This window comes from Thamnophis elegans, chromosome 13, assembly GCF_009769535.1.
Source record: "Thamnophis elegans isolate rThaEle1 chromosome 13, rThaEle1.pri, whole genome shotgun sequence".
NCBI classification, from domain to species: Eukaryota; Metazoa; Chordata; class Lepidosauria; order Squamata; family Colubridae; genus Thamnophis; species Thamnophis elegans.
Window position 1 is genome coordinate 22,056,888 of NC_045553.1, and position 23,444 is coordinate 22,080,331.

Here is a 23,444-nt window from a genome sequence, read left to right on the forward strand (position 1 = left end):
CAATGAGTTTTTTTAATTAAAACAACCTTTTGCTTAACCCAGCGATTCAAAGGGCAGCAGTGAAAGCATTCTTTGGGGTTTCTGTAGGGTGACCAGACGTCCCACATTTGGTGGGACAGGCACGCTTTCTCATAATTTTTCCCGCGTCCCGGGCCGTTCCCAAAAGATCCCGCTTTTTAATTTTGGCGCCTTCTTCGATCACTCATCCCCCGCCCAGCCGCTGCCGCTCGCATGGGCGGGGCAGCACAGCGAGTGAGCAGGCGGATGGGCAGGGGAGCAAGCTCGCCTTTTCAGCCTCACTTCCAGAAAGCCGTGGGAAAGCCTCCACCTCTCCGAAAGAGCCACCTGGGGCTGCCGCTTCTCCGAACTCAGAGTAAGTGATGGGCGGGGTAGTGTAGCGAGTGAGCGGGCAGATGGTGGTGGGATCGATGCCCGCTGCACTGCAGCTGACTTGCCCCGGGCAGGCTGGGAGGCTTTGGGCATCCGGGTGGGAAGAGCCGCGAGCAGATGGTGGTGGGATCGCCTGGTCCAAGTGAATCCCTTGCAGCTTTTGGAGACTGAAAGATTCTCCTCCGAAGCGCGGAGGAAGGCAGAGCGGCGCTTGACGCGACTCTGCTACTTCTGGAGGAGCCCCTAGATAGGGAAGGTGGGTGGCGGGGCAGAGCAAGGGAGCGCAAGCGGCGGATCCCGGGCTCATATGCAGACGGAGCTCTCCAGGCACAGGAGCGCTGGAAAAGTGCTCCGCTCATGCACCCACCGGGACGGAGCACGCTCGTCGCTCGCTTGCTCGCTCCAGCCACTCCCCCATCCAATAATTGTCTCCGGCTGCTCATCACCGAGCTGTGTCATGCTAGGGTTGCGATGCAAAGCAGGGAAAACTAAAGCCCACCTAGCACAGAAACCGCGCTTGCCAACATAGGGCAGCCTTTAGAGAAGTGATCAATCGTTGCAGCAGACGGGGAGGAGGGGATTGATCAAGGTTGCCTAGGTGGGAAACGCGGGAGGGCAGAAGGCAGGCCGATTGCCAAGAAGGTAAACTCCAGTGGCAGCGCACCCCGGGGACGTCCAGCGTTTGTTGCAATAACAAACAGGCCGAAGGCCGCTCGGTCTGCAAACTAGTCTAGAAAGTCCTTCTTCATGTGCTTTTCCCTCCCAACCGCACCCCTCTCACGTTCTTCGGCCCACTGGACCAATGGGGGCCCGATGTAGGCGGAGCCCGGTGAGCTTCCCGGGCCGAGAAATTGGAAGGAGTGAAGTTGCAAATGCTCCGAGGAGTGAAAGTATTCAGTTGTTTGCTGCCTGTTGCGAAAGGTTTCCCGAGGCCCAAGTTAACTTCGGTGCTCTGGCTTTGGGGAATGGTTTTTTTGCAGTGGAAAGTCATGTCCGGGATTCCACCGGTTTGTCCTGCAAGTATTAGGTGCCGGGCTATCCTCTTGAGCTCGGTGGAGCTTGCTGTCAGGTTGGATCAGTGTGATCAGCTCTGGAGAAAATCTTGTAAATGCGGGATATGTAAGAGCGAAATTGAGGCTCCGCAGAAATAGGCTGCCACACCGAGGCTGAGATGGGATTCGGGGTTTTGACAGATGCCCATTTCCCCCCCCCCCACGCGGCTCCCTCCGGCCAGAGAGCCATGTAGATCCCTTGTAGGGGGAGGGGAGGGGGGAGAGGAAGAGGCTCTGTGGGTGGGGGTGGGGAGGGGAGGAAAATGGGGGACGCTGCAGAGGTCAAGGAGATGAAGAAGACCTTCATTGTGCCAGCCATCAAACCCTTCGATCACTACAATTTCGCCGCCGCCAGTTGCAAAGAGTGGGAAGGAGAGGAAGGAAGGAGGGAGGGGGGAAGGAAAAAGAAGAAGGGATCTACATGGCTCTCTGGCCAGAGGAACTGCGCCGGGGGGGGGGGGAGCGGGCATCTGTCAAAACCCCGAATCCCGTCTTGGTCTTGGTCTGGCTGCGGCAGAAGCAGCGAGCTTTCCCTGCTGCAACGGATGTGGGGAAAGGGCTCAGGTGCGCGGGGGGAAATGGGAATCTTTCAAAACCCGGAATCTCGTCTCAGCCTCAGTGTGGCTGTGGCAGAAGCAGCGAGTGCGGGGGCGACGCTTCACTGGGAGCGACCTCTCTTTCCTCACTGCATAGGGATGTGGGGAAAGGGCTCAGGCGCCCCATTTCTCTCCCCCCTTCTTTCCTTCTCTCTCCCCGGGCGCTTTGTCTCGGTGCCCCAATGCCAGGCATGGAATAGCGTGAAATAAGGGCCACTTCGGAAGGTTCCTCCGGCGGATCATCTTCCCCGCACCGCCCTCGCTCTGGGAAAGGAGCAGTGCTCTGGCGAGCCCCGAGAGATTCCCCGTTCTGTCTCTCTCTCACTCTCCCGGCCCTTCAAGCCGAGGCGGCGGGGACGGGAAGAGGAGTCCGAGGGGGAGGGAGGGAGGGGCTCGCAAAGCACCCGAGGAGATAGAAGGAAAGAAGGGGGAGAGAAAATGAGGCGCCCGAGCCTTTTCCCCACATCCCTATGCAGTGGGGAAAGCTCGCTGCTTCTGCCGCAGCCACACGAGGCTGAGACAGGATTCGGGGTTTTGACAGATGCCCGTTTCCCCCCCCCCCCGCGCGTCCGAGCCCTTTCCCCACATCCCTATGCAGGGGGAAAGAGAGGTCCCTCCCAGTGAAGCATCGCCCCCGTGCTCGCTGCTTCTGCCACAGCCACACCGAGGCTGAGATGGGATTCGGGTTTGACAGATGCCCGTTTCCCCCCGCGTGCCTGAGCCCTTTCCCCACATCCCTATGCAGCGGGGAAAGCTCGCTGCTTCTGCCGCAGCCACACCGAGACCGAGACGGGATTCGGAGTTTTGACAGATGTCCGTTTCCCCCCCACATGGCTCCTTCCGGCTAGAGAGCCATGTAGATCCCTTGTAGGGAGGGGGGAAGGAGGGGAGGGGAAGAGGCTCCGCAGGTGGCGGAGGAGAGGGGAGGAAAATGGGGGATGCTGCAGAGGTCAAGGAAATGAAGAAGACCTTCATTGTGCCAGCCATCAAACCCTTTGATCACTATGATTTTGCCGCCGCCAGTTGCAAGGAGTGGGAAGGAGAGGAAGGAAGGAGGAGGGGGGAAGGAAAAGAAGAAGGGAGAGGGGGAGAAGATGGAAGAAGAAAAGATGGATGGAAGGAGAAAGAATGGAAGGAGAAGGAGGAAGATGGAAGAAGAAAGGAAGAAAAGAAGAAGGGAGGGAGAAAAGAGGGAAGGAGGTAGGAAGAAAAGGGTAGAGAGGGAAGAGAGGGAAGACCAGAAAGACAAAGAGGATGAAGTTGATAGGCAAGAGGAAGGAGGAGGAAGGAAGAAAGAAAAAGGGAGGGAGAGAGGAAAGAAGAAAGATGGAACTAGAAAGGAAAGAAGGGAGGGAGGGAGGGAGGAAAGGGGAAGACAGGGAAAGAGCAGAAAGACAGAGAAGGTGAAGGTAGATAGGCAGAAGGAAGGAAGAAGGAAGAAATAGGAAGGAGGGAAGGTGAAAGGATGGAAGAGAAGGAACAGAAGCGAAGAGAAAGAGAGAAATGGAAAGAGCAGAAAGACAGAGAAGGTAGATAGGCAAAAGAAATGAAGCTGAAAGAATGGAAGGAGGAAGGAAGAGAAAAGGAGGAAGGGAGTGAGTGAGGAAAGAAGAGAGGATGGAAGGAGAAAGGAAGGAAGAGAGGAAAGAGCAGAAGACGGATAAGGTGAAGGTAGATAAGCAAGAGGAATGAAGGAAGAAGTGAGGTGTCTCGAGGAGAGGGAAAACATTTAGTGACCAAAGTTACAATGGCATTCAAAAAAGTGACTGACACTTTTTCACACTTAGCGACCGTTGCAGCATCCTCATGGTCACGTGATCAAAATTACGCTGGTTTCAGTGTCCTGGGGTGACCTTTGGACAAAATATAAAATTTTTCATCAAGCCCCTCCCCCCCCGGTCAATGGTGTCCCTCTTTACCAATCTGAAAATCTGGTCACCTTAGGCTCCTGGGATAGTCCTCATTGCACTCCTGCTCCCTGGACCTCATTGTCTCCTGGTTTGCTGCTGAGTGCAGTTCAAGGTGTTGGTGATAACATTTAAAGCCCATGGAGTCAAGGCCACCCTATTTGCACCGGCAATCAGGGCCTACTTCAGCTCAGTTAAAGTACTCCCCAAAACAGGAAGTCCTCAAGTTAAAACAGTTCATTTCCTGATCGTTTGGAGTTACAACAGCCCTGGAAAACAGGGACTGATGTCCATTTTTCACACTTATAACCCTTGCAGAATCCTGAGGGTGACGTGATTTACATTGACAATTGGTTCATCTGTATGACCTTTGCTGTATCCTGGTCAGAGGTAGATGGCTGCCGGGTCTACTATTGGTTCGCTTCGCACACATGTCCACAGTTCAATGTAAATTGTTCTTTGTGCATGCGCAGAACAATTTAATGTGAACTCTGCATGCACGCGCACTACTACACAGCAGGCTGGCCATGGGAGTTGCGATCAGGGAACCAGTTTGGGGGTGTGGTCAGCCTGGGTCGCTGGCAGTTCTGCGACCCAGGCCTAAATGCTACTAAACCAGGCCGAACCGGGAGTAAGCTACCTCTGGTCCTGGTGTCATATGATCCCCCCTTTTGTGACCTTCACTTAAGCCAGATTCACTTAACAACTGGGTTAAGAAATTAACAACTGCAGTGATTCACTTAGCAACTGTAGCAAGAAAAGTTGTAAAACAGGGCAAATTCAACAAATTTCTCACATAAATTCTGGGCTCCGTTGTGCTCGTAGTTGAGGACTACCTGTGGTGATTTGCTTAACACCTTGGTTGGTGTTGAGCTTGGTGCACCTAGGATCCCACCTCACGGACCTCCTCTTTCAGAAAGAGCTTGGTGCACCTAGGATCCCACCTCACGCACCTCCTCTTTCAGAAAGAGCTTGGTGCACCTAGGATCCCACCTCACACACCTCCTCTTTCAGAAAGAGCTTGGTGCACCTAGGATCCCACCTCACACACTCCTCTTTCAGAAAGAGCTTGGTGCACCTAGGATCCCACCTCAACACCTCCTCTTTCAGAAAGAGCTTGGTGCACCTAGGATACCCCACCTCACGCACCTCCTCTTTCAGAAAGAGCTTGGTGCACCTAGGATCCCCCACCTCACGCACCTCCTCTTTCAGAAAGAGCTTGGTGCACCTAGGATCCCACCTCACACACCTCCTTTCAGAAAGAGCTTGGTGCACCTAGGATCCCACCTCACGCACCTCCTCTTTCAGAAAGAGCTTGGTGCACCTAGGATACCCCACCTCACGCACCTCCTCTTTCAGAAAGAGCTTGGTGCACCTAGGATCCCCACCTCACGCACCTCCTCTTTCAGAAAGAGCTTGGTGCACCTAGGATCCCACCTCACGCACCTCCTCTTTCAGAAAGAGCTTGGTGCACCTAGGATCCCACCTCACAGACATCCTCTTTCAGAAAGAGCTTGGTGCACCTAGGATCCCACCTCACAGACATCCTCTTTCAGAAAGAGCTTGGTGCACCTAGGATCCCACCTCACGCACCTCCTCTTTCAGAAAGAGCTTGGTGCACCTAGGATACCCCACCTCACGCACCTCCTCTTTCAGAAAGAGCTTGGTGCACCTAGGATCCCACCTCACAGACATCCTCTTTCAGAAAGAGCTTGGTGCACCTAGGTTCCCTCACCTCACACACCTCCTCCCAGCTTGGGAGATGGTGGGATCTCCTGCTTTCTGAGCTTGGTGCAGCAAGGATCCCACTATCCTACTATTTTATTTTCTTTATGTACACTGAGAGCATATTTACCAAAGACAAATTCCTTGTGTGTCCAATCACACTTGGCTAATAAACTATTCTATTTTACTCTACTCTACTCTACTCATTTCTATTTCTATTCTAACAAGGAGTTTAGCTTCTCTCTCTTGAAAATGTAAGCTAGCTTAAGGCATTATAATGCAAGCTAGCCTTAACTTTCAAACAGTTCATTTAGTGACCAAAGTTACAATGGCAATGAAAAAAGTGACTGATGACCATTTTTCACACTTAGCGACCATTTTCACACTTAGCGACCATTGCAGTATCCTCATGGTCACGTGATCAAAATTTTGATGTTTGGCAACAGATTAGTTTATGATGGTTTCAGTGTCCTGGGGTCATGTAATCGCCTTTTGTGACCTTTTGACAAAATATAAACTTTTTAATCAAGGCCCCCCCCCCCCCCCCCCCCGGTCAATGGTGTCCCTCTTTACCAATCTGAAAATTTGGTCACCTTAGCCTTAATGAAAACCTGGATTGTGAAAATTAAGACCAAAACATTTTTCCTGCCATTACTAAACCTTCGCAAGCAGTACAGCGATGATTTGTTCAAACGTAAAAAGAGTTTGATTACCATTTTAAACTCAACTTCAAAGGGATATCTAAAGCATGCTCCTTGACATGAAGCTAGCACGAGAGAGAAGATGATCAGGCTGAAGAAGACTTTCTGAGAAAGGGAAAGAAAAAAGAAAAAAATAAGCCATGAGAGATCTTACTCATTGTTTCAGAAACTGGCTCTTCAAAGTCTTTTTAATTCCCCCTCTGATAATACAATGAAGTTCATGAACTTTGGAACAAGCCCTCTAGGTTAAGTTTACAATCTTGTGCAAGTGTGCAGTTCGGTATCTGTTGCACAAGAGGGTCAAGCTGGAACTTCTCCCTCCCTCTTTGTGCCAGCTGCACACAAAAAAGGATACCTGAATATCTCTTAACAGAGCTTATCAGATTAACAGAGTTGGAAGGAACTTGGAGGTCTTCTAGTCTAACCCTCCACCCAAGCAGGAGACCCTACACCATTTCTGACAGATGGCAGTCCAATCCCTTCTTGAAAGCTTCCAGGGATGAAGCTTCCAGAACTTTGGTTCAATGGATTGATCGTTCTCACTATCAGAAAATTTCTCCTTATTTTTAGGTTGAAACTCTTTTTGATCAGTTTCCACCCATTATTCCTTGTCTGGCCTTCGGGTGCTTTGGAAAATAGCTTGACCTCCCCCTCTCTATGGCAGCCCCTCAAATATTGGAAGACTGCTATTATGTCTCCCTGGTCCTTCTCTTCACTAGACTTGCCATGCCCAGTTCCTGCAACTGTTCATCGTATGTTTTAGCCTCCAGTCCCCTAATCATTTTGGTTGCTCTTCTCTGCACTCTTTCTAGAGTCTCAACCTCTTTTTTATAGTGTGGTGACCAAAACTGGACACAGTATTCTAGGTGTGATCTTACTTTAAGGCTTTATAGAGTGGTATTAGTACTTCTCTTGATCTTGATTGTATCTCTCTGTTAATGCAATTTAGAATTGCATTGGCTTTTTTGGCTGTCTTTCTTCATCTAACCCTTTGTTTGTCTGTCTCCCCAGTAGTAACTCAAGGTAAACTCAGTAACTCAATGTAAATCGCTCCAAACTCAACTGCAGAAAATACGACTTTAGCAACAGAGTGGTCAACGCATAGAGTATTCAATATGGGTAGGGGGCATCTCTGGGGGAAGCTGGGATGGAGGCTGCCTATCTGGCATTTCAATTTATCACATTCTGTGGGCGATTTCAGTCTCTCCATCATTTGGTCTTTTTCTAGCAAGGTGGATCTGAAGCTGACGACACATCTCCAAAGCAAACATGAAACTATTTGCAAAGCAAATGTTACCTACTGAAAGTGTATATTTTACCAAAACCTTCACTCAGAATATTGGAGCGGTTTACTAGATTTTGTATTCCGGTGGGAAAAGAGGTTTAATCCTATTGGTCGAAGGGTCTGACAGACCCCTTTAAAAGGGGCTGCTGTCCGACCCATCCTTGCCAGATGTATCTTCACTTGCAATAAAGAGCTGTTGTTACTGTAGCCTTTTTCTGCCTATCCATTACCTGATCTAACATTATCCGTGACACTTCTGGGTGTTCTTTGGCTTGAGATGGAGTGGGGCAACCAATCTAGCTTTTCTAGACCTCTCTCAGTGACTTTCAATGCCATAAACCCTGTGTCGGCACCTCTCCATTAAATAATTAGGAAAGAAAGACCACGAGACTCCATGGGTGGAAATCAAGTGTACTTTTACTAATTATAAATGATTAAAGGCATAGCGAAGCGAAATCTGAATATTTAGGCACGAAAGCGATTGATATATAGAATACCCATTCCCCTTCCCTTGGCATCACAGTTACAGTCCATCATAATTCTCTCAAGTGTCAGATGTGAGATAACTTCAAAAGGCATCACGAAGATGGAATGTCGGTGCCGTTAGTCCAGGCGGGAATCTCCCATGCATGCGTAGTCCGACCAGCAGCTGAACTCCAGAACCTTCCTCCAGCACAATGAGTAACCCTCCCAAATACCATGCCCTCCCTCCCCGTTTCATGGCAGCCGAAGCAACAGCAAAGCAGAGGCTGACACCCTGGTTCCCTTTTGGACAAGCATTCAGGGTTGTGAGTAGGATAGGATAGTAGGATACTAGGACTGAGTCATCTCAGTATCAGGTATAGTACCATAATACTGATGATACCCAGATATAGACCTACCCCTACTCAGATAGATGATGCTGTGGTGGTTCTGGCCAAGTCCCTGTTGGCCCTTAGAGGAAGCAGTTTGGACTCAACCATGGCAACGTAGAATGGGTGAGTGGGGGGGTTGACCCCATGTCCAAAGGACCAGGTCATATATCAACTTTGACTCTGTACTGAATGGCATTCCCCAACATTGAGCTGGTACACAATTTGGGGGGGATCTTCTTAAACTCACGGCTCCATTTTGCAAAGTAGTGGTAAATTGCCAGACATATCAACCTGAATACTATAGACTCGATAACCCATCGCAGCGCTGTGATGTTTGATCTCTTCGCGCGGACAAACCGGAATAAACCTCTCATGTGTAAATGAACCAGAATAAATCTCTCAAATCGCATCTAAATCTTTTCTCTTCCCTTTTCTTTTGATGACAGAACATTATGTAAAACAGGAAGCTCATGTCATAAGCTTCATAACCTGCAGCATGGGAGATTTTGGCCTGCATCAGTTTGGTGTGTCAGTGTGTCAATGTTTGCTCATTGCTGGGTCAATGAGAAATGTTTGTGCATTTCTCTTGCTTGTTGAAAAGCTCATAAAGAGCAAAGAGAGAGCAAACTAATGTATCATACAACACTGTATTGATTGGAACATCTTGAATAAAAAGGAGCAATGTTCACATCATTTGTTTTAAAGTCATATAATGATATATAAGATTTCTTGCTGGCCTCAGAGGGAAGTACTGCTTCTTGTCCTTTCTCCACACCAACAGTTTCCTGGATCTGCCCCAAAGCCAGGATAGTAAGTAAAATGGTTTGTCCTTCACTTGTAACCAGAGCCCAATTAGCCTTGGACGTGAGAAGAGAAGGGCCGGAGGAATGAAGGGGGGGGGGCTTGGGGACAATCACTCTACAAGGTTGTAAATGTGGGGAACAAAATCAGAGGTTCATTGTACATTGTTTAGATAAAAGAAAGATTGAATTAGCAGAAAGAAATGACAATCGAATGCCATCAGATAAAGTTTCTTTAGAACTTCAGAAGAGACAAAGGAGAAAAAAACATACAATCAAAACAAATTAATTACATTTTGTGATACGTGGGGTGAATAAAACATCCAAACTTCCCTGGGGTACTATGTGGGTAGGCTTAACAGTAGAACACAAATGCAGAAACATATTTTTTTTTATGGGAGACATATCATCTCAGGATTACAGAGTCAGGATTGTCCCTTCCCTTCCACCAAAGCATCACGAGTGGGAGAAGGCATGAAAAAGTGGCAGATACCACCAAGCTGAGGGTAAGGCACATCTCTGCCCATCTATGGTGTGCTCAATCCCAACGACACCAATGGAGAGATTCAAGTATTCTGGAGGAAAAAATTCTAGGTTGACCCTGATGAGTAACAGAATTCAAATGCAGACTTGCACAAGATTGTAAACTTAACCTAGAAGGCCTTTTCCAAAGTTCATGAACAACATCATATTATGAAAGAGGATATTAGCACATTTAACAGAGAGATCTCCTAAAGGAGATCCATTGGGAAAATACGTAGCTCCCCTTGATCAGAGCCAGACAGCAAGTGGATTAATGCAGGACAGAAAGTCCCAAGATTGTAACCCACAAAGAGCCTGCAGGGAAAGCCATATCAAGAGAGGACATTCCTGAGGCTCTGAAATGCCCCATTGTGGCTTGGGAGTTTGGGAAAGAGTGAAATCCCTCTTCCGAGAGGACAGCACATCATCTGGTGGCCTACAATCCTGAGTACTCAATATGAGTAGGGGGCCTCTTTGGGGAAGCTGGGGTGGAGGCTGCCCATCTGCCATTTCCATTTCTCAAATCCTGTGGCTGATTTTCAGTCTCTCTCATTTGGTCTTTTTTCTAGCAGGGTGGATCTGAAGCTGATGAAATGCTTTCCCTTCATCCCATCTGCAAAACAAACACAAAAATATTTGTAAAGCAAATATTCGGGTCTCCTGGATTGTGTGCAGCTGGCACAAAGGGGGGGGGAGATGTTCCAGGTTGACCCTCTTGTGCAACAGAGATCAAACTGCACACTTGCACAAGATTGTAAACTTACCCCGGGGGACTTTTCCTTCTGGTCATGGACAACATCACATTATCAAACAGGACCTTTGTGAAACTTTGAACAGTCACTTCCTCCAACAATTACTAAGTTCTCTGATGACTTACTTTTTCTTGTTTTCCTTATTTTCCAGAAAGTTGTTTTCATTTGATCTTCTTCTCTCTCATGCTGGCTACGTGTCAACAAGAATGCATTGGGAATCTTTTTCTCCCTAAGATTAAGATGGTAACCCAACTCCTTATTCACCTGAACAAATTGCAAAGGTCTAATCATGCCAGGAGAAATGTGGATTAAATCTTGACCACCAAGAACTGTTTGTTTCATATTGTTCAAAATTTGCAGTGGCAATGAAAAATAGTGACATAGGATCATTTTTCACACCTATTATGACCATTGGTCAAAACACCCCATCAAAATTTGGCAGCATCTTTATCACGGTTGCATTGTTCCAGGGTCATGTGATCCCATTTTGTGATTTTCTGACAATGAGGGCTGAAGATTATTGAAAACCTGAAATATGTGTGTGTGTGTGTGTGTGTGTGTGTGTGTGTGTATACATGTACACACACACACTTATTTATTTATTTATTTATTTATTTATTTTATTTATTTAAAGTCACAACCCCTGGTATGCCCAAATATGGGAGGAAGTTCACTGCTTCCATTCTCTGTCCATCGGCTCGTCACAAGAGACCATCCAGACAGAAAGCCAATATTTTTTCTGTTGCCTTTGTTACATTTGTGCTGATAAATAAATAAAGGTAGACTAGTATAGATCTATTTCAAGCTATTTAGCTCTCATCAGCTAGCCATACCCTTACTGGGATTTGAACCTGGGCTGTATTACATATTAGGCAGATGTTAACCACTAAGCCACAGGCTCTCCTGTTATCAGCTGAGCCTTTAAATACTTTAAATATATACCTTTATATTTACCGTGAAATACCGTTAAATATATACCGTGACTTTAAATATATACCTTTCTCCGTCGCTCAGCTGATATTCTGTCCCCCCTTCACGGCTCTTAACAAACGCAGACGATTAAACTTCAAAGGAACTTTTCTTTATCAGTTCACAGTTCAAACTGGCTTCGAGCCCAAGAATAACAGAAATGCAGTCTTTGACCAGATAACATAATGAAAACAAATCTTTCGTACAGCAACTCAATTTGAACAAAACGAAAGCAAAACATTTCTTCCCAAAGTCTCTATGAATCAGGGTTAAAACATACAGAGCACTTATCCAGTGAATCTTACATAAACCATGACTGATGATCAAACAATGTTGTACAAACCAAGGCACGCACGAAGGAACATTGACTCCAGCCACTAGGGTGTGGCAGCATCCGTCCTTTTATCTCCAAACTTGCTTCTAACCAGACCCAGCTGCATAATGAACCTTGAGCCGACAAGACTCACAGCAGAACTGCTGAGTCACACATTATTTTAATTATTTATATTTTTATATTTATATTAGTTATTATTTTATTTATATATTTATATTTATATTATATTTTATTTATATATTATTTATATTTTATATTTATATTATATATTTATATTATTTATATTTATATTTATATTTATATTTTATATTTATATTATATATTTATATTTATATTTTATTTATATTTATATTTATATTTATATATATTATATTTTTTTATTTATATATATTATTTATTTTATATTTATATTATTATATATTTATTTATATATTTATATTTATATTTATTTTATTATATTTATATTTATATTTTATTATTTATATTAATTTATATTTATATTATTTATATTTATATTATATTTATATTTATATTTATATATTTTATATTGTTATTTTATTTATATTTTATTATATTATATTTTTTATTTATATTATATATTCTATTTATATTATTTATATTTAGATTATATTTTAGATTATTTTTATTTATATTATATTTTATTTTATTTTATATTTTATTTTTATTTATATTTATTTATATTTATATTTATTTATATTTATATTTATATTATATTTATATTTATATTTATATTATATTTATATTATTTATTTATATTTATTATTTATATTTATTTTCCCATGTATGATTGAGATTGTCATGGGAACTTTTCGGCCTGGTCCCACTCGCCATCTTCAGGCTGGTTTTTCGGATTTGTGTTGTGCAAGTAAGGCGTGGTCGGAGCTGTTGTCTTTCTATAAATCTTGGTGGGGGTGTGTGGAATGCTGGCTTTGTTGCTGTAAGTGGGTCAATTGGCTGTGTAGTTGCATTCTGATTGGTAGATGGACTTGATGTTTGTAGATTGGTGGGAACCGAGACACAGAACAGGACAACGGCATCACCCTCCTCCCTTACATCAAAGGCACCACAGATAAAATCAGCAAATTTCTCCACAAGCACATATCAAGACAGCCTTCAGCACTGACCAAAAAAATAGCCAACACCTTAAGAAACCCCAAAGACAAGATCCAGCTAGAAAATCAAGGAGTCTACGAAATACCATGCAAAATATGCCCTGCCACATACATTGGACAAACAAATTGTAGAATAAATGCACACATCACAGAACACAAGAACGCAGTAAGAAAAAAAGAAAAAACATCCTCTCCTTTCCAGCACCTTTAAAACAACAGGACATGAAATTGATTTGAAGAATCAAATTAATCTCCCAAACCGAACACTTCAAAAAGAAAATAATTATGGAAGCCATCGAATAAAGAAACCACCCCACAACATGAATAAACATGACGATACCTCCCACCTACCAGATATCTGGAAACCAGCCCTAGTCAACAAACGAACCCCACCCACCACCCAGGTCGTTACAACACAAAAGAACAACGGACACACAACCAGCACCTCAGCCACACACGATGATACGAAACAGCCCACCAATCTAAAAACATCAACTCCATCTACCAATCAGGATGCAACTACACAGCCAATCAACCCACGTATAGCAACAAAATCAGCACTTCACACAAACACAAACCAAGATTTATAGAAAGACGACAGCTCCGACCACGCCTTACTTGCACAAGGACAAAGCTGAAAACACCGGCCTGAAGCCTTGAATGTACGATGAATTATTTGAGATGCTAAAAAATGTGCATGGAACTTTAAAACGCAATGAAAAGTAAGAAATCCAGCTGGAACGCATAGAACATGAAATAGAAGAGAAGGGAGTGAAAGAGAGCATAAATGAAGAACAAGAAATAATATTGAAGAAAAAGGAACTGATAGTAAAAAGCAGTATAGATGGTTTTTCACTTGGATTTACAGTGGCACAAAAGAGTAGGCAGAGGGGAACATCCCTCCAAAAAGAATCAATCAAACAGTAAAGAGGGAAATAGTGGGAAGAGACTAGGATGAAGTCCTGGGGAGAACTACTGAATAATAAATTAAAACTGAGGAAAAGGATTCAGAAGAAAAGTCCAATACATAGAAAAAAGAAAAAAGAAAAAGAAAGTAATGGGATAAAAGGAGGAAAATTAACCCGAAGTGGAAACTTTGAGAGACCAAGAAAATGGTTTAAAAAAGGGAAGGTTTAGTAGAAGGAGGAAGGAAAATAATGTATATATTAGTAGATTTAAGGGAACTATGTTATATTATTCATGTGGATAACTAATTAAGTTAAATGTTTTTAATGTAAATTAATGATTTTGATGATGTATGTTGCTTACAGTAAAACAGACCAAACAGATGAATATGAAATGATGGGAGTTGGTGTTATTGTAAGAGATTAGAAATTATTGTAAGAGATTAGAAATTACCGTATTTTCGGAGTATAAAATGAACCAAGATTTTGAAGAGGCAAATTAAAAAAAAGTTTTTGCACTCTGCAGACCTCCCCAAAGCAACCCGTTTTTCACAAAAATGGGTCCATTTCTGTCAAAAAAAGGACAGGCATAGCCTTTAGGAGGCTTATAGAGTGCTCCTGGGGACTGCGGGGGGGGGGGGGAACCGAGCAAAAGAAGGTCCATTTTTTTTGCTAATTTCTGCCCTCCCCGAGCCCCCAGGAGCACTCTGGAAGCCTCCTAAAGGCTCTGCATGGCCATTTTGGTGAAGGGGGTGGGGTTTCGGGAGGCCAACATTTTTGTATTCAGTGTATAAGATGCACTCAGATATTCAGCCTCTTTTTTGAGGGAAAAAGGTGCGTCTTATACTCCAAAAAAATAGGGTAAGGGCAATTCGTGATGTTTATGTATTAAGAAGAAATAAGCTTAAGATAACAAATATGGAAAGAGAATAATATGGCTGAAATTGGAATCAGAGATAGGATGTAAAGTGGATTATATATATGAGAGGATGTTCAAGAAAAGATCCAGACAACACTTTGTTCATAAAATATGTATGTTGGGGAGGGGCAGGGGAGGGGGAGAATTGCAATAAAAATTGATTAAAAAAAAGAACATTTAACAGAAAGATCTCCTACAGGAGATCCATTGGGGAAATACGCAGCTCCCCTTGAGCAGAGCCAGAGAGCAAGTGGATCAATGGAGGACATCAATCCCCAAGATTCTGACCCACAAAGAACCGGCAAGGAAAGCCAAATCAAGAGAGGACGATCCTGAGGTTCAGAAACACCCCATTCTGTCTTGGGAGTCCCTAGGAAAGAATGAGAGTAAATCCCACTTCAAGAGGACAGATGGATCACCTAGGGTCTACAATCCTGAGTAATCAATAGGGTATGGGGCATCTTGGGGGAAGACGGGGTGGAGGCTGTCCATCTGGCCATTTCAATTTCTCACATCCTGTGGCCAATTTTTGTCTCTCCATCATTTGGTCTTTTTTTTTTTCTAGCAAGGTGGATCTGAAGCTGATGAAATGTTTTCCCTTCATCCCATCTGCAAAACAAACACAAATTAGTCATAGAGCAACTGGCAATGGCTACTCTGACAAAACTTACTCAGCGATTTTTTAAATTGCACAAGGGGCGGTCTTGGTTCTTGTATAAATTGGAGGAGCAGATTCCTTTCTGACCTCAGAGACAAGTGCTGCTCCTTGTCCTTCCTCCCTACCAAGAGATTTCCTGGGTCTTCCCCAAAGCCAAGATGGTAAGTACAACGGTTTGTCTTTCACTTGCAACCAGAGTCCAATTTAATAATCAGAGGGTCATTCTGTATGTTATTTAGATAAAAGAAAATAGAAAGACAGAAATAAATCAAATGCCATTAGGTGTTCCTTTAGAACTCCAAAAGAGAGAGAGGACAAAGAGAACCATTTGCAAAACCAATTAGTTGCATTTTGGGGTGAGTGGGGTGAGTTTAAAATCCAGAGGTAGATGGTCTAATTTTGGGACAGGGCTTAAAAGCAGAATGTATTTTCTAGCTATTTGGAAGGATGAATGACAGTTGCATAAATACTGAAATGCATTTTTGGTATGAGGGACATCACAACTCAGGGGTTCAAGGTGGAGATTATCATTTCCCCTCCACAAGGCATCACGGGTGGGAAAAGGGCTTGAAGAATGAACTGATGTATCAGAGTAAGGCATATTCGCTTCACTGTGTGGGGTCAATCCCAACAATTTTGTTCTGGAGGGGAGAAGGTTGGAAAAACATTCCGCATTGAGAACTACAAGGGAGGCAGGCAAACAAACGGTTAGATGAAGAAAGGCAGCCAAAAAAGCCAATGCAATCCTAGATTGTGTTAACAGAGGGATACAATCAAGATCAAGGAAGGCACTAATGCCACTCTATAAAGCCTTAGTAAAACCACACCTAGAATCCTGCATCCAGTTTTAGTAATCACGTTGTAAAAAAAGATGTTGAGACTCTAGAAAGACTGCAGAGAAGAGCAACCAGGATGATTAGGGGATGGGAGGCTAAGCATAGGAAGAACGGTTGCAGGAACTGGGCATGGACACCCCTCGGTGAAGACTGCTAGAGAGACGGACAAAGAGCCAAGATATTTGGGTATCCTGGATTGTGTGCAACTGACACAAAGAGGGGAGGGACATATTCCAGGTTGATCCTCTTGTGCAACAGAGACCGAACTGCACACTTGGACAAGATTGTAAACTTAACCTAGAGGGCTTGTTCCAAAGTTCACGAACTTCATCGTATTATTGGAGGGGGAATTAAAAATACTTTGAAGAGCCAGTTTCTGAAACAATGAGTAAGATCTCTCATGGCTTATTCTTTCTTTTTTCTTTCCCTTTCTCAGAAAGTCTTCTTCAGTCTGATCCTCTTCTCTCTCGTGCTGGCTGCATGTCATGCATGCTATCTGGTTTCCTTTGAATATATGGCTAAAAAAGGTAATCGAACTCTTTATACATTTGAGCAAATCATCGCTGTACTGCTTGCCAAGGTTTAGTAAAAATGTTGTGGGCTTAAAAACTAGGGAAATTATATACAGCACTGGCAGATAAAAAAATAAGACCTATATAAAGGAAAAAAATAAACTCCAAAGCAGTCTACTCTGATGTAGTAGGATGTTAATGATTGAATTAGAGAGAACAGAAAAACCGATATTATTAATAGTCAGATATGCACCAAATCAAAAACAAGAGGAATTCTATAAGAAGTTACATAACAAAATAAACAAATTCAAATATGAAAATATTTGCTTAATTGGGGATTATAATGCAACAGTGGATAAAAAAATGGACTATGAGAGCAAAAATAATAAAAAAGTTACCCAAATCATTTTTTGAGATGGCAATGGAATATAAACTACAAGATATTGGAGAGAAAGGGACAAACAAGAAAGCAATATACCTTTTATTCGAACCCCACCAGTCCCTCTCAAGAATTGACATGGCTTGCGTTTCATCTGATCTACGTAATCAATTAGACGAAATTGAAATAGAAGCAAATGATTGGGCAGATCATAATCCAATAAAATTAAGATGGAAAGGTCAAAGAAGAAGAAAAAGATGGATGATGAATTCAAGTATTGCAAATGAAATAGAATGCGCTCAAATGCTGGAGAAAGAATTAAAACTATTTTTTTAGAATAAATAAAAAAGAAGACACCTCAATTCAAAATCTCTGGGACACTATGAAAGCATACACAAGAGGCCTCACGATTGCCTACATGGCGAGAAAAACTAGAAAACAAAAAGAGCAAAAAGAATGTATGCAAAAAGAATTTATGGAAGCTGACGCTGAACTACAGAAAGACCCAAAGAATAAAATTAAAAGAGAAAAAAAGAGATGATAAAACATAAGATCAACTTAATAACTCAAAAGGAATTAGCACAGAAAATTAAAGCGGCCAGACAAAATTACTTTGAACAAGCCAACAAACCTGGACAATGGCTGGCATACAGATTGGGGAATGAAAGAGAAAGAAGGATGATATACCAATTAAAAGATGATGGAAGAATTCAAAACAAAGCGGAAGAAAAGAAGCATATTATTCATAAATATTTCGCAAATTATATGTGCAAGATAGTATGGAGGAAATCAAAATAAAACATTATTGAAACACAGAAAAGATAACACCAATCTCAAAAGAACAAAGGGAGGCTATAGACAGGCCAATAACATTAGCCGAAATGGAGTTAGTCTTGAAAAACCAGAAAAATAATAAAACCCCCAGGACCAGACGGAATACCGGTGGAGCTATGCAAATATAATAAAATAATATTGAAAGAACTAGAAGTGGAAATGTTTAACAAAGTTTTAGGAAAATCCAAGATGCCTGAATCATGGATGGAAGCAATAATATCGCTAATCCCGAAAGAAGAAACCAATCTACAAGAAATCTAAAATCACAGACCAATTTCATTACTAAATTCCAATTATAAAATATTTGCAGCAATTATGGCAGGAAGAATTAAACAGGTTTTAAAAGAACAAATACACCTGGACCAAAACGGATTTTTACCTCACAGACACATTAAAAATAATACGAGAGTCATCCAAGGCATAATAGAATATTACGAGGTGCATCCAAATAGTACTGGTTTTCCTTAACACACAAGAAGCATTCGACAACATAATTTGTAAATTTATAATAACACTGTTAGACAGGATGAAATTCAGAGGAAAAATTACAAAAATGATAGAAACACTTTATAACAGTCAGACAGCCAAAGTTCTGATGAACAGAGAACTAACAGAGAAGATAGAAATAAAAAAGGGAGACAGACAGCGATGCCCCTTCTCTCCTTTGCTGTTTATATTAACCCTGGAAATTTATTAAATGAAACTAGAAAGGACCAGGGAATAAAGGATTTGAGAGTCAAAAACAAAGAATATAAGGCCCAATCTTATGCCGATGACTTAGCATTTGTTCTAGAAGATCCATTAGAATCCAGTCTGAAATTAATTTAAAAATTAGAAGAATGTGGCGAAGTGGCAGGATAAAAAATCAATAAAGGCAAAACAAAAATGATAACCAAGAATATGACAAAAAAGCAAGAAGGGGAACTGGAATTAGCAACTAGAATGCAAATCACTAATAAAGTGAAATACTTGGGGATCTGGGTGTCTGCAAAATGTTCTACAATTAAGGACGATACTTATAATAAACTAGTGACACAAATAAAGAAAGATTTAGAAAGCTGGAAAAATATTCAGCTATCACTAATGGGACGTATAGACACAGTCAAAATGAATATTCTACCAAGAATCTTATTCTTGTTGCAAGCCGCACCTATTAACCCGGGTAAAACTTTCTTTCAAGAATTAAACAAAATAACTGCTAGGGTCATTTGGCAAGGACGAAAAGCGAAGATTAAACTAAAGTCAATGCAAGATAGCAAGCAGAGGGGAGGTTTAGCATTACCAATTTGGGAATTATACACATTAGCAGTAACAATAACCTGGGTGAAAGATTGGATAGAGCTAAAGAATAAAAGAATTTTGACCTTAGACAGCCATGGTTTGCAAGCAGGTTGGCATACATTCCTACGGGATGATAAAAATAAAATGCACAAATACTTTCAAAAACATTTAATTAGAAGAACGTTAATGCAAAACTGGCTCAAAATAAAAAAAAAAACACTATGTGAAAATCCCGAATTGGCTATCACCAGCAGAAAGGATGATCCATCCAAATTTTATAGATATGAATAAAATGCTAAGATGCAGAGACATCAAAACTAAACAAAATAATGATACTAAAATATATGACATCGAAACAGAACCACACAAATTGGATAAAATAATTCATAGCTCAGATAGAAAGATGATAGGGAGAATATATAAATTTCTCCTGAAGCATAAAATGGAAATCGTGAAAGAACAAAAGATAAAATGGGCACAGAACTTTGGCTATAATATTGAATTGGATAAATGGGAAAAATTGGGGGGAACAAACTTAAAAATGACACTATCAGTTGCATGCAAGGACAATCAGTACAAAATGTTTTACAGATGGCACCTGGCACCAACAAGGTTAGCTAAAATCTCAACAAACACCTCCCAAAATGCTGGAAATGTGAATCAATACATGGAACATACTACCACTTATCGTGGACCTGTGAAGAGGCTAAAATTTTTGGAAAATGATCAAAAAGTGGCTAGAGGTAATAACAGGTGTTAAAATAGAATGGAACCTGAAGTTTTTTTATTAGGAATAATGACTGTGAAATATAAAAAAGAAATTCAGTATTTAATATTACATATAATTACAGCAGCAAGGATTGCCTTTGCCTAGAAAGGAAAAATAAATTAATTCCAAGCGAAGATGAAATAATAAGAAAGGTTATGGTCTGTGCTGAAATGGACCTATTAACAAAAGAAATCCAGAGAAAAGAAGAAACAGAATTCTACCAGATATGTGATAAATGGTATATGTGGATGGAGGAAACAAACAAGGATGAATTAAGGAAGACAGAGAATCCCAAAAATAGTAGTTAAGGAGAATTAACACATATATATGTATCCAAGTGGTTTCAACTTACTAGAGGTAATCAGCCAATATAGCAGACAGAGGAGTAAGAGAAGAGGGTTAAGAATGGTGAAATGCAAATGAAATATAAAAGAAGGGGAAACAATATAAGGTGAGCGATATTGATTGGCAACTAATATTAGAAAGAACAGGAGGCTCCTGTTTGTATTGTATTGTGTAAATGTGGTGTACGTCTAAGTTTTGTGAGTATGTATTTTACATGTTTGTAAATAAAATTTTCTAAAAAAAATGTTGTGGGCTTAATTTTTACAATCCAGGTTTTCATTAAGGTGGGCCAGGAAACACCGACCGTGTTAATGCGGATGTTTGATCATCAGAAATCCTTACAAATCTAATAAAACCTTTAAATATAATGGTAGTCAGTCAAGGCAGAGAATTTCTATATTTCTCACCTTTATTCCAAAGGTGGGGTTCTTTTCAGGAGGCAACTGGACTTTGTTCTTTCTTTGAAGACATTTTTCTCCTCATTCAGAAGATTCTTCAGGTCTGGCACAATAGTGGGGAATGGAAGGGTTGATACTCCTCACAGAGAGCTGGTCATTTGCATATTTTAGAGGGTGGGCGAAGCACTTGGAAGTTTATCTGTGTCCTCAGGGTCACTTGAGTAAAGAAAATGGTTCCTGTAGTCCAATTTCTCTGGAAATTCCTTCCTACTCCCACATGATTCCAAGGGTCTTCTTCCCAAATTGTATTGCTAAAAGTCTGCAGAGATTCTCAGTCATCCAGGTTATGGTTGTCTCCCCTGGATGTCTGAGAATCTCTGCAGATTTGGTCACATTTATCCAATAGTAGATTTCTGGTTGTAGTCTCCAACTCTAGTAGCAGGTTTCTTCCAACAGTTTGGCAGTTTTGATTCTGCTGCTGGTTCAACTTTTAACTCTTCAATTCTCTCTTCTCAGCTGAAAACATGCCGCCAAACACATGTGTTGATGCCTTCGATGGGACATTTCATCTCCTTGGGTCCACTTGGATCGCAGAGGATTGTTTTCAGTGCCACTGCAAGAATAATGGAATGTTCTGCTGCCACAGGTAGGAAGAAGTTCCAGGCCACCATCAGATATATCTGATATATATTAGATTTCCAGGGTGGCTGTGGGAGGAATATTCCATCTCTCTGATAGAGCTCAGCTTTCCTCAGAGGTTGCTCCTAGCTGGGCAGATCCTGGCTGATCCTTGTTGTCTAGGAAAAGTTGGCCAGTTGCTCTTGAGGAACTAGACATGGTCTTAGTAGGTGTGAGATTGGTGACCTAGATCCATCTCCCTCCTGGGAGAGAGCAAGTGGTTGATCAGAAGATATTTAATGTCTCTCTGTAGAAGAGAGCGAAACCACCTTCCGTCTTAAGGGACTTAGACCCAACAGACAACTGTCATCCAGTCCCCAATCTTCCCTTCTTGAGGAAGATTGTTGAGTGAGTGCACGAAGGGACCAAGTTGAAGGAAATATCCCAGATCTCTTCGGTCTGGTTTCAGAGTCAGACACAACATTGAAATGTCATCAGTGACACTTGTTGACGTTCTTTGAAGAGCTTGAGACAGAGGAATGCAACCATTCTGGCTTTTCTGGAGGTCTCAGTACCTTTCAATGCCATCAACCATGGTTCCCTCCTGGACAAACTTTCTGGGAGACATTGTCTTCAGTAGTTCTCTTCTTTCCACCATGACCAGTACCAGCTGGTGTTGGTGGAGAAGGAGAGATCAAGTCCTCTGCAATGAGGACATCTCAAGGGTCAAGACTCCCATCTCTCCTTTTCAACCTTATGTAGAGTTTTGGGGGAAGCCCTCCATCACTATCGGGTGCAGGACCAAGATGCGGATGATACCCAGACCTTCCCCTACTCAGATAGATGACACTGTGGTGGTTCTGGCCAAGTACCTGTTGGCCTTAAAGGATGGGGAGGAAGCAATTTTGACTCAACCATGGCAACATAGAATGGGTGGGTTTTTTTGCCCCCCTATCCTAAGGACCAGGTCATATATCACCTTTGACTCTATACCGGAGGACACGCCCCAAGATTGAACTGGTACCCAAATTGGGGGAGGGGCTTCTTAAACTCATGTCTCCTGTTGAAGAATCTGGTGGCAGCCATGGCTATGGTTTTTTTTGCTCACCTTTGACTATAATGGCTGGAGGAATATGGTGGCCCCTTTGGGATAGTGATGCTCTCATAGCAAAATTGAGAGTCGTAGCTGTGACTACAACAATGGGAGAAATACTCTGTACAATATTTAAGTACAATAAAGACAGAAATGCCATATGAAATTTTGACTGACCATTATCTCTCTTTCCTCGTCCTCCTCCTCCTTTTTTTCCTCCTCCAAAGAAATTTTAGAGAAATTCCATTTTGCAAAGTAGTGGTAAATCGCGAGACATGTCAACCTGAATACTATAGACTCGATGACCCATCGCAGCGCTGTGATGTCTGATCTCTTCACTCGGACAAACTGGAATAAATCTCTCATGTGTAAATGAACCCGTATTAATCTCTCACATCAGCATCTAAAATGTTTTCTCTTCCCTTTTCTTTTGATTAAAGAACAGTTATGTAAAACATGAAGCCCATGTCATATTTTTATTTTATTTATTTATTTGCTTTGTCAATTGTTTACAGGATAATAGGTATAAGATTAAAAATGAGTATGAATTGGGGTGAATAAATGGGGACAGTAGGATAGGAATGGTAGGCCCGATGGTGTGCTTATGCCCTTGCAGACCCCTTAGGAATGGGGTAAGCAGACAGTTTAAGTGATAATGTCAGCCATGCAGTATCGGAGATTTCGGCCTGCATCAATTTGGTGGGTCATTGTGTCAATACTTGCACATTGGGGGTATCAGTATATCAATGCTTGCACTTTGGTGTGTCAGTGTATCAATACTTGTGCATTGGTATGTCAGTGTATCAATGCTTGTACATTGGGGGTATCAGTATATCAATGCTTGCACTTTGGTGTGTCAGTGTGTCAATGCTTGTGC

General features: G+C 42.2%; 1 protein-coding gene across 3 annotated transcripts in view; it reads left to right on the forward strand.

Annotated features, from left to right (window-relative positions):
* LOC116516464 (small serum protein 5-like) overlaps positions 1–23,028 on the forward strand; it is a 29,004-nt gene extending 5,976 nt beyond the window's left edge. The window contains exons 4-8 of one of the 3 annotated variants that reach the window (XR_004256354.1): positions 10,736–10,827; positions 15,410–15,663; positions 16,775–16,865; positions 21,373–21,502; positions 22,795–23,028. Coding sequence is in view for 1 of the 3 variants with exons in the window: in XM_032228953.1 (XP_032084844.1) it covers positions 15,661–15,663; positions 16,775–16,865; positions 21,373–21,502; positions 22,795–22,897 (327 nt within the window). In the remaining 2 variants the exon portion in view is untranslated. Of the gene's footprint in view, positions 1–10,735; positions 10,828–15,409; positions 15,664–16,774; positions 16,866–21,372; positions 21,503–22,794 lie in introns of those variants that run through there. The other 2 variants (XM_032228953.1, XR_004256352.1) reach the window with 2 other exon arrangements.
* Positions 23,029–23,444: the final 416 nt, after the last annotated feature.